General features: G+C 45.7%; 2 protein-coding genes across 9 annotated transcripts in view; one reads left to right on the top strand and one right to left on the bottom strand.

Moving 5' to 3' along the window:
- RNF170 (ring finger protein 170) overlaps positions 1-6,948 on the bottom strand; it is a 44,922-nt gene extending 37,974 nt beyond the window's left edge. For 2 of the 5 annotated variants that reach the window (XM_047771765.1, XM_047771768.1), the window contains exon 1: positions 6,809-6,938. The gene's annotated coding sequence lies outside the window, so the exon portion shown is untranslated. Of the gene's footprint in view, positions 1-6,808 lie in introns of all 5 variants that reach the window. The other 3 variants (XM_047771766.1, XM_047771767.1, XM_047771770.1) reach the window with 3 other exon arrangements.
- A 171-nt stretch (positions 6,949-7,119) lies between these two features.
- Positions 7,120-17,394, top strand: part of HOOK3 (hook microtubule tethering protein 3) — a 95,025-nt gene continuing 84,750 nt past the window's right edge. For 3 of the 4 annotated variants that reach the window (XM_047771761.1, XM_047771760.1, XM_047771763.1), the window contains exons 1-2: positions 7,120-7,366; positions 14,716-14,801. In XM_047771761.1, coding sequence (XP_047627717.1) covers positions 7,310-7,366; positions 14,716-14,801 — 143 coding nt within the window. In that variant the 5' untranslated portion in view covers positions 7,120-7,309. The remainder of the gene's footprint in view (positions 7,367-14,715; positions 14,802-17,394) is intronic. The other variant, XM_047771764.1, reaches the window with a different exon arrangement.

The following is a 17,394-nucleotide window of genomic DNA, read 5'->3' as shown; positions in this document are numbered from 1 at the left end:
ATTCAGGGAGCTCACTACTTTGTACCTAGTTTTAAAAATAGGTTACATTTGTTTTTATGTCCTTCCAGGTGTAATCAATGATGATATCACCAGAGTTCCCACTGTGACTCAGTGGTAATGACCCGACTAGTATCCACGAGGATGCGGGTTCGATCCCTGGCCTTGCTCAGTGGGTTAAGGATCTGGTGTTGTCATGAGCTGTGGTGTAGGCCACAGATGAGGCTTGGATCCTGCATTGATATGACTGTGGCGTAGGCTGGCAGCTGCAGCTCTGATTCAACCCCTAGCCTGGGGACTTCATATGTTGTTGGTGTGGCCCTAAAAAGGAAAAAAAAAAATTACCAAATTCTACTGTATATATAAAATATATGTATATATAAATTATATCTGTATTCTTATATAGTGGATTCACTCTGTTGTGCACCTGAAATGAACACAATATTATTAATCAACTATGGTTCAATAAAAACATCATTAAGGGAGTTCCCGTCATGGCGCAGTGGTTAACGAATCCGACTAGGAACCATGAGGTTGCGGGTTCCGTCCCTGCCCTCGCTCAGTGGGTTAACGATCTGGCATTGCCGTGAGCTGTGGTGTAGGTTGCAGACGTGGCTCAGATCCCACGTTGCTGTGGCTCTGGCGTAGGCCAGTGGCTACAGCTCCGATTCGACCCCTAGCCTGGGAACCTCCATATGCCTCGGGAGCGGCCCAAAGAAATGGCAAAAAGACAAAAAAAAATCATTAAAATCGGAGTTCCCTTGTGGTACAGTGGGTTAAGGATCTGGCTTTTTCACTGCAGCATCTTGGGTCACCTGCTGTGCTGTCGGTTCAATCCCTGGCCCTTCCACATGCTGCAGGTATGGCCAAATAAATTAGTTAATTGAATTAAAATAATATATATACACATATCATCTCTACTGTATAAATATATGACTGTGTAAATACATGACTTCTACCAATTACATCAAGATACTGCTTCACTCACATTTTCAAGAACTCAGAGCTCTGGGATACTTTAAGTATTGCAGGACTGTGTAATGTTATTTGCCTCATTTTTCCCCTCTATGGCCATACCTGCAGCATATATGGAAGTTCCAGGGACTGAATCTGAGCTGCAGCTGTGACCTATGCCACAACTGTGGCAATGCCAGATCCTTTGACCCACTGTGCCAGGCAGGGGATCAAATCCAAGCCTCCACAGAGACAACAGCAACTGTAGTCAGGTTCTTACTCCACTGTGCCACGTTCGTGTTTTTTTTTTTTTTGCTTTTTTTTGGGGGGGGCGAACCTGCAGCATATGGAAATTCCCAAGCTAGGGGTTGGACTGGAGCTGCAGCAGACAGCCATGCCAGATAGGAGCCACAGATCAAAGCAACAGTGGATTCTTAACCCACTAATTGGGGCCAGGGATGGAACGGGTTCATTACTGCTGAGCCACAGTAGGAACTCCCTATTTGCATCATTTAACAGCTAAAGTTCCCAATGTTGTTAAAATGAAGAGTTACCTTTTATTCCGACAAATTCAAGGGTCACTGAGAGGGCAGGAAGGGAAGAGACTGCTGATGAGTTTTGGAGAGGTGCAGAAGTCGCTGCATTCCCCTGTCTGGTGGAAATGCCAGCTCCCACACGCAGAACCACTAAAGGCATCTAACTGACTCTCTGGGGCTTCAAAAACTAACTTCCGCCTGTTGTTCTTATTGTCAGAGTCAAAAAAAAAGGAAGAATAGGAGCTAGCGGCTCAAAAATGAGGTATGATACCACCACCTCAGTTTGGAAAGAGGCCGATCTAAGATCACAGGAGATAAGCAATAAAAAGCAATACAGGAGTTCCCGTCGTGGCGCAGTGGTTAACGAATCCGACTAGGAACCATGAGGTTGTGGGTTCGGTCCCTGCCCTTGCTCAGTGGGTTAACGATCCGGCGTTGCTGTGAGCTGTGGTGTAGGTTGCAGACGCGGCTCGGATCCCGAGTTGCTGTGGCTCTGGCGTAGGCCGGCGGCTACAGCTCCGATTAGACCCCTAGCCTGGGAACCTCCATATGCCGCGGGAGCGGCCCAAGAAATAGCAACAACAACAACAACAACAAAAGACAAAAAAAAAAAAAAAGCAATACAATTTTCTATCTGAGGACATAACAGCATCCCTCAATCTTGAAAATGAATTCCAACGTCTACCGGAACTTCAGACCTCCCACTGTGGCTGGTCTGGAACAGAATGGGGCTGCCAATTCTGACTGGGAACCCAGGCTCTCAACTCCAGCCAAAGCTCCACTGCCTGGCGTGAGGACCCTGGAGTTTAGTTCCAGTTATGCTACCATAGCTGGGACTCCATTTAATCTCTTAGTTTATTTATTTTTTCCTTTTCAGGGCCGCACCTGTGGCACATGGACGTTCCTAGACTAGGGGTCGAATTGGAGCTGCAGCTGCCCACAGTTTGTAGCAACGCAGGATCCTTGACCCACTGGCAAGGACAGGGAGGGAGCCCACACACTCATGGATACTAGTATGATTCTTAAACTGTTGAGCCACAATGGGAACTCATTTAATCTCTTTGGACCCCTCATTTTCTGCAACATGTAAAGGCTAGATCTGAGGATTTTTTTAGTTCCTTCCACCACTGCATTTCTCTGATTCGGTATTTTTCGAAATAGAAGATAAAAGGGGGGGGGCGAGAAAAAGATAAATGCCAAAGGTTAAAATGGTGACAAGTAGGAAGTACTGGGACAGTCAGACCTTCACCTTTCTTGGGACACAGTTCTCTAGTCTGAATTCTTTTCAGGTTAAGTATTACTTCAGCAATAAAAATAAAGCCAGTGTCTGCTTCCTCCCTTAAGAGATGAAAACTGGGCTTCAGTGCGCAAAGATTTAAGATGGCTGTCTCCAGCCCCATTCTTACTGAGCACCCCAGACCCTCCGTTTCCTGAAGGCGTCTTCTGAGGACCTCAGGGGCAAGGACTGAGAGGCGCCCGCACGGGCAGGGCACTGAGAATTGCACGTGTGGGGCCACTAAATGCTGCTTGCTTCAAATCCTAAAGCAAGGGTATTACATTTATAAAACATGGTATCTAATCTATTTTACAGGATCCTGTCAACTGAGAATGCATGACTAGCAGTCTGGTTTTCACTACTGGAGATTTATAGCAAAACATCATAGACCTTGGAAACTGTGGATAATTGATAGAAAAACTGATAAGATAATTGACAGAAGAACCGATTTCCGAATGGCGTTTTTTGCTATGCTTTGCTAGCTAAGTCTTATTGAGACTTAATATACTGAAGAAGCATATGTTTTGCAGTCAGATGACTGTGTACTTGTGCAAAATCTGGGTCTCAGCTTCCACATATATAAAATAAAATTAACTTGCACTATGTCAAACAAGCACTTTTTTGGCCAAAAAAACACACAAAAAAACAAAAAACCCACACTTGCTTTGTGAAGTTTATGAGATAATGAAGGTAGAACATTTAACATACTGCTTGGCAGGCTCTCAATAAATGGAAACTATAATATTTTGATTACTGTTATTAACAACCTTCAAGGTATCCACAGAACCATGATAAAACAGCCATGCCTTCCCCACAGAGTCACTAAGTAGCATCTTAAGAGCTCTTTAATCAAAGCTCTAAATATGTACTCCCTACATACAGGAAGACAGGATAATAAACTTGGAACATTGCCACGAAAGACACCACCATGTTTACTGAATCTTCTAAACAGCTGTAGTTGAGAACCAGTCTCCAGCAGCCTGAGTAAGGAGACAGCCAAGCCAAGTTCCACTCACCTCTCTTTGGTCTTTCCTGAAGCTTTCAGGAAAAAACAAAACACAGAAGAATAAGGGAAATAGAGGAAGTTCCACAACTTCAAAGGAGAAACTCAATGTCATTTTGCCCAAACTCAGCTGAAACATGATGGCCACATGGCTTCCGCAGACAATGACTCACATCCAAGATGTTTTTATTTTTATTTTTTGGTCTTTTTAGGGCTGTACCTGCTGCATATGAAAGTTCCCAAGTTAAGGGTTGAATCGGAGCTACAGTTGCCAGCCTACACCAGAGCCACAGCCACACGGGATCCGAGCCATGTCTGTGACCTACACCACAGCTCATGACAATGCTGGATCCTTAACCCACTGGGCGAGACCAGGGATTGAACCCATGTCCTCATGGATACTAGTTGGGTTCGTTACTGCTGAGCCACGACGGGAACTCCCCTAAGACGATTTTAATATAATTTCCTTCATCGAGGGTAGGTGGAGCTACAGAACACTGCACATCATGCGCAAGTGCATAGTGCATTGCGGGTGAGCCACTGAACCTGAGAAGGGAAGCCGAGATCAACTGTGTCAAAGCCCTAAAAACCAGAGCATCTGGTGCTCCACATCACCAGCCTTCCTTGAAAGGCTCCACATCCAAAGGCAGAATGCACAACTTGCTGACCTCTCATGCCTAACAAGGGTAATAGTCACTTAAAGTGTCAAGGATCCTGCAGAGATAACCTAGCTTGGAATGTAGAAACTCAGGTTTGACAAAGATCCAGAGGCAGGATCAGAGGAAGCAAAGGCAGGTGAAGTATATTTTATCACTTCTAGAGGATTCTCTGCCTGTGGTGCAAGGAAGAATGTTTAAAAGAAAAACCATTGAGAAGAACTCGGGTAAGATTTTCTACGTTCATAAAATGAAAACTATGTTAACTGGTACTCTGAAAAGCATCATTAAAAACTCAATGATTGGAGTTCCCATTGTGGCGCAGTGGAAATGAACCCGACTAGGAACCATGAGGTTGCAGGTTCGATTCCTGGCCTCACTCAGTGGGTTAGGGATCTGGTGTTGCCATGAGCTGTGGTGTAGGTTGCAGACACAGCTCAGATCTGCCTTTGCTGTGGCTCTGGTGTGGGCCAGATTAGACCCCTGGGAACCTCCAAATGCTGCGGGTGCGGCCCTAAAAGGACGAAAAGACACACACACACAAAAACTCAATGCTGGAGTTTCTGTTGTGGTGCAGCAGAAACAAATCTGACTGGTATCCTTGGACTCGCTCAGTGCGTTAAGGATATGGCGCTGCCATGAACTGTGGTGCAGGTCACAGATTCGGTTCCTATCTAGCACTGCTGTGGCCATGGTGAAGGCCAATGGCTGTGGTGAAGGCCAGCAGCTGTAGCTCTGATTCAATCCCTGGACTTCGAAGTTCCATATGCCACAGGAGCAGCCCTACAAAGCAAAAAAAAAAAAAAAATCCTGGACTGGGAGTTCCCATTATGGCTTAGTGGGTTAAAAACCCAACAGAGTGTCCATGAAGGTGCAGATTCAATTCCTGGCTTGCTCAGTGGGTTAAGGATCTGGTGTTGACATGGTCGTGGCATAGGTCTGCAACTGCAGCTCCAACTGGACCCCAGGCCTGGGAATTTCTTTGATGCCACAAGTGTGGCCCTTAAAAAAACAAAACAAAAAACAACTTTTTTTTTTTCCTGCCTTTTCTAGGACTGCTCCCAGGGCATATGGAGGTTCCCAGGCTAGGGGTTGAATCAGAGCTGTAGCCACTGGCCTATGCCAGAGCCACAGCAACGTGGGATCCGAGCCGCATCTGAGACCTACACCACAGCTCATAGCAATGCCGGATTAATCCACTGAGCAAGGCCAGGGGTCGAACCTGCAACCTCATGGTTCCTAGTTGGATTCGTTAACCACTGAGCCATGACGGGAACTCCAAAAAACAATAACTTAATGCTGCCTCTCTCTCTTTTTTTTTTTCCCCAGCCATTCCCAAGGCATGCTTAAGTTCCTAAACCAGGGATCAAATCCTTACCACAGCAGTGACAAGGCCAATCCTCAACCACTAGGCCACTTAGGGAACTCCAAAAACTCAATGCTGTCTTGGCAGTTCTGAAAACTCAATGACAAAACCTAGTCTTCATGGAAATAGGGGGCTCCAGGAACTACAAGCCAAATAAGGATGTATCCTGGGAAGTTAACTTTGCTGCACTCCAAATAAAATTTGTCATTAGCTCCTGAAGTTATGGACACCCTTTGACTCAACAATTCTAGGTCTCCAACGCATGTACCCTAAAAGAAACTCTTACACATTTACACTATCTTGGGATAAAAACCTTACATCATTGTTCTTAGCCAGAAATAAAATGCCCATCAACAGTAGAGTAGATATACTGCTGTATTCATGCAATGAAGCACTAGACAGGAATGAAAATTACCTATGGATCTGCACAAATTTACTGTTAATGCAAAGCCAAAAATAACACGATGATTCCTGATAAAAGTTCAAAACCAGGCAAAGTAAAACGGTTGTTTAGGCATGCGCATTTAGGTGGTAAAGCTAAATTCGAGAAAGTGAATTATCATAAAATCAGTCTAGAGAGGAAGGTGCTCAGAAAGGAACGCCAGATGCGGGAGGAACTCCAGAGGCGCCGGCAGTGTTGTTTTCACCTGAGTGTTTGACTACTAATTAATCACTCCTTAAACACGTCTGCCTTATGCACTTTTCTGCACCCAACTACAACTCTTCGGTCGCCCTGCAGAGATTATCGCCTCCGTTAAGAGCTCGAGGACGATCCCAGGCCACCGAGAAAGGGGGGAGGTGCAGACCCGGGGAAGGTAGCGGTCCTCGGGGCCCGTCGCCCGCCCACCCCCTCTTCCGACTTCCAGTAACTAGTTTCCGGGGCACCGAGGTCCGCGCAGCCGGGAAGGGGCGCCCCGAGCCCGCCACGTCGGCCCGCCCCGCGCGGGCGCCCGGGCCCCCAGGCTCCCAGAGGAAAGCCGTCCCGCCCACGCCGGGGTCCCGCCGCTCGGCCGCGCGTACCTCTGCACCGTGGAGGACACCTCGTCAGCTCCCGGGAACCGCGGCCACGGACTGTTTCCGGGCCGCCCCGCCACCCTCTCGGGCGACCACTAGCTGCCTCCGTCTGGCCGGGAGCGCGGGCGCGGCGCACGCGCACTGCCGCGCTTCCCAGAGGGCGCGGCTGAGACTGGCGGCCGGGCGCGCGCGGGGGCGACGCGCAGCGACCCGGCTGGCGGCGGCGGCGTGTGCGGTCGTGCGCAGGACTGGGCGGCCGGCGGCTCGGGCCGGGCCGCGCTCTCGGCGGGGGCGGGGCTGTAGGCGGGGGGCGCGCGCCCGCGCGGAGGGCGCGCGGTCCCGAGGGCCCGAGGAGGAGGGGAGCCGGTGACGCTGCGGGAGCCGCCGCCAGCGCCGGACGGAGTCGGCGGCCGGGCGGAGGACTGACGGGTGGACCCTCGGACGCAGCCCCAGGCCGAGCCGCAGGCTTCCTGGCGCAGCGGGGCGGCCCCGAACCCCAGCGGGAAGATGTTCAACGTGGAGTCCTTGGAGCGAGTGGAGCTGTGCGAGAGCCTCCTCACTTGGGTAGGTGGTGGCGGCGGCGGTCGGAGGCCCCCTCCCCCAGGCCGCCGCCCGGGGTCCCCCGCGCCCCGGCGGGCGCCGAGGGCGGCGGTGCCGTCACATCCGGGGCCCGGGCCGGGGAGCCGGAACGCCGGGGCTGCAGCGTCTGCGGCGGGAGGCCCGGCGGGCTCCGAGGGAAACTTACGGGGCCTGAGGCGCGGGGTGGAGGCCGAGGGCCGGGTGCCGGCGGCGCTGTCACGGGCGGCGGCCCGGACGCTCGCGCCTTTGTTGTCACGCACGCCGGCCGGAGCGCAGTCCGGGAGGGCGAGCGGCCGGGGAACGCGGGGCCGGGACTGGAGGCCGGGGCATCCGGATTGCGAAGGGAGTGAGCCGAGTGGAGGTTCCTAGTGAAGGCGCTCGAGATGGAGATAAATCCGGGAGGTTTTTGGGCAACAGTCAGAGGACTCGACAGCTGGGGGCAACGTCGTGGGGTTCCGATGTTAAAATATTAAATGCTCGTTAAAATCCTCAGGTTACTGTAAATATGTGTGCAGTTCCAGTGCCAACGACCGTGCTTTTAGCAGCCTCTTTTTACAGTTAGATAAAAAATCCATGCTTGTGTGCTTCTCGAAGTGTGTGTGTGTGTGTGTAGATCTGCAGAGCCATGGGATAAACCTGGTGCTTCTTTAGGGAGCATTCGTTTCACTCAATGGCAAAAACGTTTAATATCACTTTTAGAGTAAAACACAGATGTATTTATGGAAGTGACTACAGCGTTTATATTAATGTTAAAGGTAAAACAGATGCCACACAAATTTGGTTTGGCTGTACCTCGGGTGATAACATTTAGATACCTGGAGTATAGTCACTGTCCTGCTTGGGGGCATTTCGGTGGAAAGGTTGGAGGAGCACTGCCTTAGGTTGCCTTAAGTTGGTTGTAACGCATGTAATCAGAATACTCTGAGATTTTCATGATTTGTCTATGTCACAAGTCTGTGTTTTCTGAAGGCAGTACGATGGCAGAGCTTGATCTTGATGTATTCAGTAACTTTTATATTAGGGCATTCTTGGCATTACTAATTATTTGCAATTGTATATAGTTAACATACAGCTTACAGCTGTAATGGGTTTCAATTTCACGTGGGAAAATGGGTTTCACTGCTGTGTTTTAGAGAGAAAAACAGATAAGCTGCATAACGTGGCCCAGGTTGGCCTGGGGAGAAGAGTGATAAAGGAAAGATATCTTTGATATCTTTGATACTGTGGAAGGAATAGATTTGGCAGAGATTGTAAACAGAAGATTGAGGATCTGAAGGTGTGTGTTTTTGAGGCTGTGCCTCCCTTGATGCTAGAAAAAAAGGGCAAGAGGGCAAAGATGAAGAAGCTTATTGAATCAGAAGTAGGGCTACATTGTTTACAGTCCAGAAATACAAGTCAGGGAAACAAAGAGGTGTGTTTGAAGGGCATCTGGAGAAAAAAAAAAACAAAGTGAGCAGTGCAGTTATTTGAGTGAAAAATGCTAATGGAGAAGAAGAAAAGAACTTGGAAGGATTTGAGGGGATTCTAACCGAAGTCCACCATGAGGGCATCTATGGAAACTGGTAAAATGTTAAGAAAACAGATACAATAATCCTGGTTATCAGCTATAGAGAGAGGTCAAAGGATATGATTTTGTAGAGGGAAAAAAAGGCTTTTTGAAATTTCACTGGAAGGTTTAGCAAGGGAAATCTCTGCAGGGGGATAAGAGATTATGGATGACAAAACTGGAGAGCAGAGTCCAAATAAAGATAGACAATTCAAGATTTGGAAACATTTTAAAACATACATTGAAAAGTTTCAAAATAAAATTGAGTTTAAATGATAGGTTTGTTCTTTTTTAGTTGTAATTATAAAAAGCAGAATGGGAGTTCCTGTTGTGTCTCAGCAATAAGGAACCCAACTAGTATCCATGAGGACAGGGTTGGATCCCTGGCCTTGCCAGTGGATCAAGGATCCAAATTCCGTGAGTTGTGGTATAGATCACAGACGCAGCTCAGATTCCGAATGGCTGTGGCTGTGGTGTAGGGCCGGCAGCTGCAGTTCTGATTTGACCCCTAACCTGGGAACTTCCATTAAAAAAAAAAAAAAAAAACAGAATGAATGTTTATGTAGAAGATGTCCAAGGTAGCTTGAAAATGTACGTTTAGCCTAGTGTTTCCACTGATATTTGAAGGCCAGATGAAAGCTGAACACCAATTCCAAAACCAAAAGTAAGCGGGGCAAATGTATACTGCATACCTCCCTAAGAAAGACTCCTATTTGAAATAATTTGCTCTAGGAGTTCCCGTCGTGGCACAGTGGAAACGAATCTGACTAGGAACCATGAGGTTGTAGGTTCGATCCCTGGCCTTGCTCAGTGGGTTAAGGATGTGGCGTTGCCATGAGCTGTGGTGTAGGTCACATATGCAGGTCAGATCCTGCCTTGCTGTGGCTGTGGCACAGGCCGGCAGCCGTAGCTCCAGTTCGACCCCTAGCCTGGGAACTTACATATGCCGTGGGTGCAGCCCTAAAAAGCAGTAAAATAAAATAATTTGCTCTATTTTGCATAAACCTTTAGCCAACTCGGTTGTGCAGTTTTTTGCACACAGTAGGTTAGAAAGTAACTGCAACACTCAGCAAAATGCAGACAGCCGTCAGTGACAGAGAAGACCCAAGAGCTGAAAGTTTAGCCTGGTTGAGTCAGTCTTTGAATTGACTGCCTTGTATACTCCAAGAGCCTCCATATTCCATTATTGAAGTTCGTAATTATGTTCCTGAATGCCAAATAAAAGTTTATTTTTTCTACGTAACATTTAGTTTGAGATTAGAGGCATTTGGTGCATTTTAGAAGTTGTTCCGCCAGAACTGGTGAAAATAACAACAACTCAGGCACCTTAAAGGGGTGACTGTTAGCCACCTTGCAGAATTCATTTCTGTGGAACATCTCATTGCCCCAAGTGCTAGATAAATTGCTATTTTATCAGAGCGCTTACTAGCCCATGAACCAAATGTTCCACATTTTTTGTTGAAAGAGGAATGCTTGTTAAGAGACAAAGTATCATCCTACCAAGGGAAAATAGTTTAAGCTTAAATTCTAAAACAGTTTGTGCAGCAAGCAAGTTCAGCAGGATGTGCTGGAAATTTTCCACTCTACCTCTCTCCCCACCCTCTGAGTCAAAATGTGCTCTTACCTGTTAGAAAAATCTGCCCTACCTATTACACCTGTCGAGCCTAATTTCTTGCACAGCACATGAGAAGATTGCTCTTTCCCAGGTTTAAGAGATTGAAAAACCAGAGTCTAGAATGCCACCAGTTAATGGCAAGAAGCAAAGTGGACCAAGAATTATCACATAGGCTCAGTATGTTTCTTCTGGGAAGCCCAGCAACATCAACATATCCTTGTGATTTTCATAGTTAGTGGCCTATAAAATGACATAGTGGTGTTTAGAATTAGAGGGGGTGTAATTTTTGTGGTAGTATCTCCTCCATTCCATTCTCTCTGCTCTAACTCCATACTACTTTCAATTTTTGTTCTCTAGTAAAAGTCAGATGTGCAAAAGCACACTTTTTTTAAAGCTTTAATCTTTTCTTTTCCTTCCTTCCTCCATCTTTCCTTCCTTTCTCTCTTTCTTTCTCTTTCTCTTTTTCCTTCCTTCCCTTCCCCCACCCTCCCACCAGTTAACATGTTAGGAATATAGGTTCTGAACTTATACCACCTAGGTTCAAATCCTGACTTGACTTTATACCGTTGGTAACTTTAGACAAGGAACCTCCCCTGTGTTTTGATTACCTTCTGTTTTACACTAAGAAGTGTTTCTTATGTGTTAGTGTTGATCAGCATCATTGGCAGGCTAACTAAAATGCTGATTGCTAGGCCCCATGTCCAGAGTCTGTAATTCATTGGGACTGGACTAGAGCCAGATATGCTGCATTTCTAACAAGCTTCCCGGTGCTGCATGTTAACCTTAGCATTACTGACGTTCTGGGCTGCATCTTTTTTGTTGTGGGCACTGCCCTGTGCATTGTGGGACATTTAGTGGTAGCAGCCCTGGTCTCTAGCAATTAGATGCCGGTAGCACGCTTTCACTTGTTACAACTAATGTCTCATAGGGAGCAGAATTACCCCTGGTTGAGAATCACTGCCCTAGAGATAGTAATTCCAGGTGATCTCATGCTGTACTCTTCTCATGCTTTCATGGGGGAGGGGGAGGTAGAGCTTGGCTGTTTATAGCACTTCTTAAAATTAAAAGAGAGGTTATGACCCTTCAGGCACTTTCATGTTTTAATGTGGTTAGGTGCAATGATCTTTAAATTTTATTGTACTTCCATCCTGAAACAGTCTGTGGATTTTTTTTTTTTTTTTTGGCCGTGCCCATAGCATTCGGAAGTTCTTGGGTCACGGATTGAACCCGCACCATAGCAGTGATACCAGGTCCTCAACCACTTAGCCATCAGGGAACTCCCATTCTGTAGATTTTATCTCAGAGTTTATGAGAACTGATAGGTGATAGATTTTTTTAAATTAAAATACACATGCCATAAAATTCATTCTTTTAAAGTGTATAGTTAGTTTGGTGCTTTGTAGTGTGATCACAAGGTTGTACAACCATCACTAGCATCGAATCCCAAGAGCATTTTCATGGCCTCAGAAGGAAATTCCATAGTTTCTTTGGGATCTGCTTTGCTCATGTCCCGAAGCATAGGTGGACATCCTTCAGCCCTCGTGAGCAACTGTTACCTCCGGAGCCAATTCGGAGAAAATAACTGTTTAGAAGCCATATTTTGTACTTTTTTTTTTTTTCATTTTTGGCTACCACACAGCATATGGAGTCCCCAGGCCAGCAATCAGATCTGAGGTGCAATTGCAACCTAAGCCACAGCTGCAGCAATGTCAGATCCTGAACCCACTGTGCTGGGCTGGGGATTGAACATGAGTCCTTGGAACTCCCAAGATGCTGCTGATTTTTGTGTGACGGGAACTCCTGGAAGCCACATTTTAAATATAAAAAGGAAAGTAGTTTTAAGTCCCAAGAGAGGAGCAGACATAGTCTTTACAAGGAAATTACTTGCATTATTGAATTAATTGCTTTATTGAGTTTTTTCTTCTGATTGGCCAGAGGCAGTTTTCTGATCTTTCAACCTTTACATTTGGTAGTGGTTTGTATCAGAGGGTTCCAAAGGCAAATTGGTGCGCCACAGCATGAGAAATACTTGATAACCTTGTTAAAAATAGATTCCCAGCCTTCTCCAACCTCCCAGATGGTTCGGGTGTACACCCAGGTCTGAGAACTGAAGCTTTAGACTTTTGCAAATACCTAATTTGCATTGGTTTTTCTCATTCATTCCTTAAGCAACTCACCCCTCCATAAGGTATTTTTTACTGATTTCTAGATTGAAAAATTGATTTTTAAAAGAGTTAAAGTGGCATATCCAAAGTCATACAGCCAGCAACTTAGGAGCAAGGCTGGGACCAAGTCAGTTCTTTACCATCCAGAGAATGTTGGGTGAGGGCGCTTTTGTGTCAGGTGTGGTGCTGAGGTTGGCAATCAAGAGACCTGTGAGATGTGGCCCTCACTGCTGCTCTTGTTCATCTAAACCTCCAAGAAAGTGATGGAGTCTATAAAATCAAAGTGGGTGCTTATTTCTTTTTAAACTACAATGTTATTACCATATTACCATTGACTGGAGAGAGTGTGGGGTAAAATTCAATATTTCCTATAATGATGTTTATTTGGTTCATTTATTCACTTAGGAACAATTTATTGAGTCTCTGCTGTGTATATGGTAGTGCTGGGCGTGACTTGCAAGGGCCCTCTTTCCATCACCTCTCCCAAATAGACACCTAAGTAAAAACCACTTGGCACTCGATCTTTAAGATCATTTCCTTAGTTTCCGCCACATCGCTACTCACAAGACTGTAGGAAATACGAAGAAGCTACTGACTGCACTTGTTAGTATTTCTCTTTTTAAAGATTTGTTAGATGATGTGGCCCAGAGAAGCGGACATTTACCAACTGTTAGTAAATCACTGTGGCATTTATTAAGGGCAGTTTGGCAATATTTATCAAAACCCTAAAATGTGCATACACTTTGATCCAGCAATTTTACCTCTAGGAATGTAACTCCCTAGTTGAAAATGTATTGAAGACACATTGTCACCTGAGCATTCTTTCCAGTACTTCCATGGTCACTCCCTAGCTTGATCTCAGCTGTGGTCTCCCTGCCAGTTCCCTGCAAGCCTTTCTTCATAGTGCAGCAGCCACAATCCTTGTGCAATGTGAATCTCATGCCTCACTCTGCTGCCCAGAATCTTCTGGTCACTTGCCTTGCGCTGAGGATCAAGTCCTAACATGGCTTATGAGGCTTTGCACAATGATGCTTCCTTCTTTCACCCTGTCTTTCACATTCCAGTCTCTTCCCCATTCCATCTTGTCCTCTGATTCCCATACTCTTTTATGTCACTAACCTCTAAACTGCAGGGCATGGCCTGTGTCCATTTCTTCTTAGTGACTTATTTCCATCTACATCCTGGTTGCTTTGGTGGGTCTAATCACTAACCTCTAAACTGCAGGGCATGGCCTGTGTCCATTTCTTCTTAGTGACTTATTTCCATCTACATCCTGGTTGCATTGGTGGGTCTAATCATTGTTGGCTCAGCTGTATTATCTTACTCAGAAATAATTGCTCCCAGTTCTCAGCCACATCATGTTAGTTCTAATTTAGAATACATTCAAAATCAAAGTGAATATCTAACCTAACTGTAAGTGTGATTTCTGCATCTGTATAAAGATATTTTGGTTTTGAGTAAAAGAAATCTCAATGTGGCCAGGCTTAAAGAAGAAAATTATCTCACATAATAGGAAGTCTTAGGGTTTTTTAATTTAATGGCTCTAGTTCTTTCTGTCCCTCTTTTCTGACATCCACTGCATTGGCCCCATCCTGACAGTCACAGAAATGACATTAGTGGCAATTGAGGCAACCAGCATGCTTACTCATTTCAATAGGAGATGGGCTTTTCTTCCCCAGAAGCCCAAGTAAGCCTCTCTTTGCATCTGTTTGCCTGTGCATCCGTGATTCAGCCCCTGCAGAGGGGATGAAGGTGCCCTGGCATTCCTAGATGATCATCTGTGAGGAGGATGAATGCGGCGAAGTCACCCAGTGGCTACCACAATTTCTCTTTTACTCAAAGGAAAAAACTGCAGTAACAGCCTACAGGAAATTTCCCATAAGGGAAAACATTTCTAACTGTCCTGCATTTTAAAATGTATTCAGTTCCCAAGATGAGCCTAAGAAGCCTAAGAATTCTTCCATGCAGCTAACCATGGAATCTTTTTTCCCCTTTTTTCTTTTTTCAGATCCAGACATTTAACGTGGATGCGCCATGCCAGACCGTGGAAGATTTAACGAATGGGGTTGTGATGGCCCAGGCTCTTCAGAAGATGTGAGAATAAGTTGCTTTATCTTTTTGTATGATTTTATGTAGTTATTTATTAGATTGAAAACATGAGCGAAAATGTTAAGTATTCATGTGACACATGTGTTGCAGGTGGACTGAGCACTGAGCAGCAAAGGTGACCCTTGGCTGTGCTTGTTTAGGTACAGATGGACTGGCTGCCAGGTTAGTTAGGGCTGTGTTGTTATGATGCTCCAGTGATTCCACAGAATTCTTTGTTCTTGTGTTTTTTCAGCATAAGCTTGGCAGACAATGTCATATCAGCGTCCTGATTTTGCCATTAGAGAAAAAATGAAGAGGTTCTCTTTTTCTTTAGGACTCTGCCCAGGTGTTGTCTTATCAGCAAGGCCTCCCCTGAGAATCCTATAAAATACCCATTGCCCTGTGTTCTGTATCCCTTTTAACCTGTGTGCTTTATAGAAGTATGTAACACCATCTCATAAGCCATATATGTGTCTTATTTGTTACATCTTGCTTCTTCCCACACTCATACACACACACACACACACAGCTCCACATAGAGTAAGGGGATTTGTTCACTGGCACATCCTAGCACCTAGGACAATACATGGTTTTGGGGTGAAGTGGGGTTTTGGGCCCTTCTTATTAGTAGGTCCAACATGGTCAAAGATCCACATTTCTCTTGGTTTGGTCTGCATTGTGGGTGCTGCTTACTGGCTGACCAAGAGGGTAAAATATTTGTTTGAGATATGTAAAACATACTTGATTCTTTCCTTCTAAGTATTTGGAAACGTGATAGTTGTAAAATTGATATTGTTTGGCCGTCTTCAACTTTTGACCCAGGAAGTTTTCAAATAAAGGATTGCCTGGGAATTTAAGATGTCATTAGGTCTGATGTGGTCTGGGGGACACATAGTCTTTTGAAGCTCTGAACATCTGTCAGCCTGATGACACTAGAAGATTTACATGTGATGTTCTGAGACTTCCTGCAGTTCTGTTCATCTATAAAACAATTCTTGCTGTTGCTCACCTTGCAGTGAGCTGTACAGAGTGGCCCATCTGAAAAGCACCTCAGATGCCTGCATTTCAGAGACTCTGCCTGCCCTTCACACTGGGGGCTCATGCCTGAAATCTGTAGCTTGTTGTCTCTTTCCTCTGTACCTCACATGGCACACCTCTTCAGACGTGATTGGGCGTTTTCAGAGTGGTATGGCGGTAAACAACATCTCTCCAGATATACAGGTGGGCAGACTTTTTGGTGGAGCTTGAGAAGGCTTGTTTCAAACCCAACCAGCCCTAATTCTAGAGCTCTGACAAATGTGGTCTTAGGACTTTCATGGTCACCTTTGGTTTTTTTTCTTTTTTGTCAGGCCACAGCTGCGGCCTATGGAGGTTTCCAAGCTAGGGGTCAAATTGGAGCTGTAGCTGCCAGCCTATACCACAACCACAGCAATGTGGGACCAAGACTGTGTCTGTGACCTACACCACAGCTCACAGCAACACCAGATCCTTAACCCACTGAGTGAGGCTGGGGATCAAACCTGTGTCCTCATGGATGCTAGTCAGATTCGCTTCCACTGAGCCATGACGGGAACTTTCATGGTCACCTTTGAATGGTGTCCTGATAACCTTTTGCTTCTGAATGGTCTAGAGGATTTCACTGAAATTCCTAATAAAAATTATTTGTGGTCAAGTGGGCCTAGCTATGTGAGCTTTCCAGGTATGTGTCAGTAAATGAATTTTTTGCTTGTGTTAGTTTGGGTAGGATTTCTATCAACTGTAGAAATCGGAAAAAAGACTGTGTATTATTTCACCAAATCAAGATCATAACAATTATGCTCTGAGAAGTAGTTATTCTAATTTATCAAATGTAGAACTGTGAGCATTTCTCATCAATATTTAGTTTGTTACCTTTTTTCCCCCCTAAAAAATGCATTCCTTTCTTCCTTTCGTAGTGATGTAGGGTAGACAGAAAAGCTTATTAAAAAAGGCAATGAATTTGTCTGTATGTATAGATTGTATGCATATGCATGCATGTTTATACACATCCATGTAACCACTGCCCAGACTGAAATATGTAACATTTCTAGCCCCTGATGGTTCCCCTCATGCCCTTTCCTAATCAATACCCCTTGCCTCAAAGAGGGTCCATGATTTCTACTTCTCCATTCTTGTAAGTGGAATCATACAGTGTATACTCTTTTGTGTCATTTTTTTAATGACATTTTTCTTTTTTTTTTTTTGCCTTTTCTAGGGACACTCCGGCGGCATATGGAGGTTCCCAGGCTAGGGGTCCACTTGGAGCTGTAGCCGCCGGCCTACACCAGAGCCACAGCAACACGGGAACCGAGCCGAGTCTGCGACCTATACCACAGCTCAAGGCAGTGCCGGATCCCCCACCCACTGAGCAAGGCGAAGAGTCAAACCCGCAACCTCATGGTGCCTAGTCAGATTTGTTAACCACTGCACCACAACGGGAACTCCTGACATTTTTCATTCAACATAATGATTCATTTTTTTCTTTTTTGGCTGCCCCATAGCATATGGAGTTCTTGAGCCAGGGATCAGATCTCAGCCACAGTTGCGACCTACGCTGCAGCTACAACAGTGCCATATCCTT

Source organism: Phacochoerus africanus, chromosome 3 (assembly GCF_016906955.1).
Source record: "Phacochoerus africanus isolate WHEZ1 chromosome 3, ROS_Pafr_v1, whole genome shotgun sequence".
Classification (NCBI taxonomy): Eukaryota; Metazoa; Chordata; class Mammalia; order Artiodactyla; family Suidae; genus Phacochoerus; species Phacochoerus africanus.
This window is presented reverse-complemented; position numbering and strand designations above follow the sequence as displayed.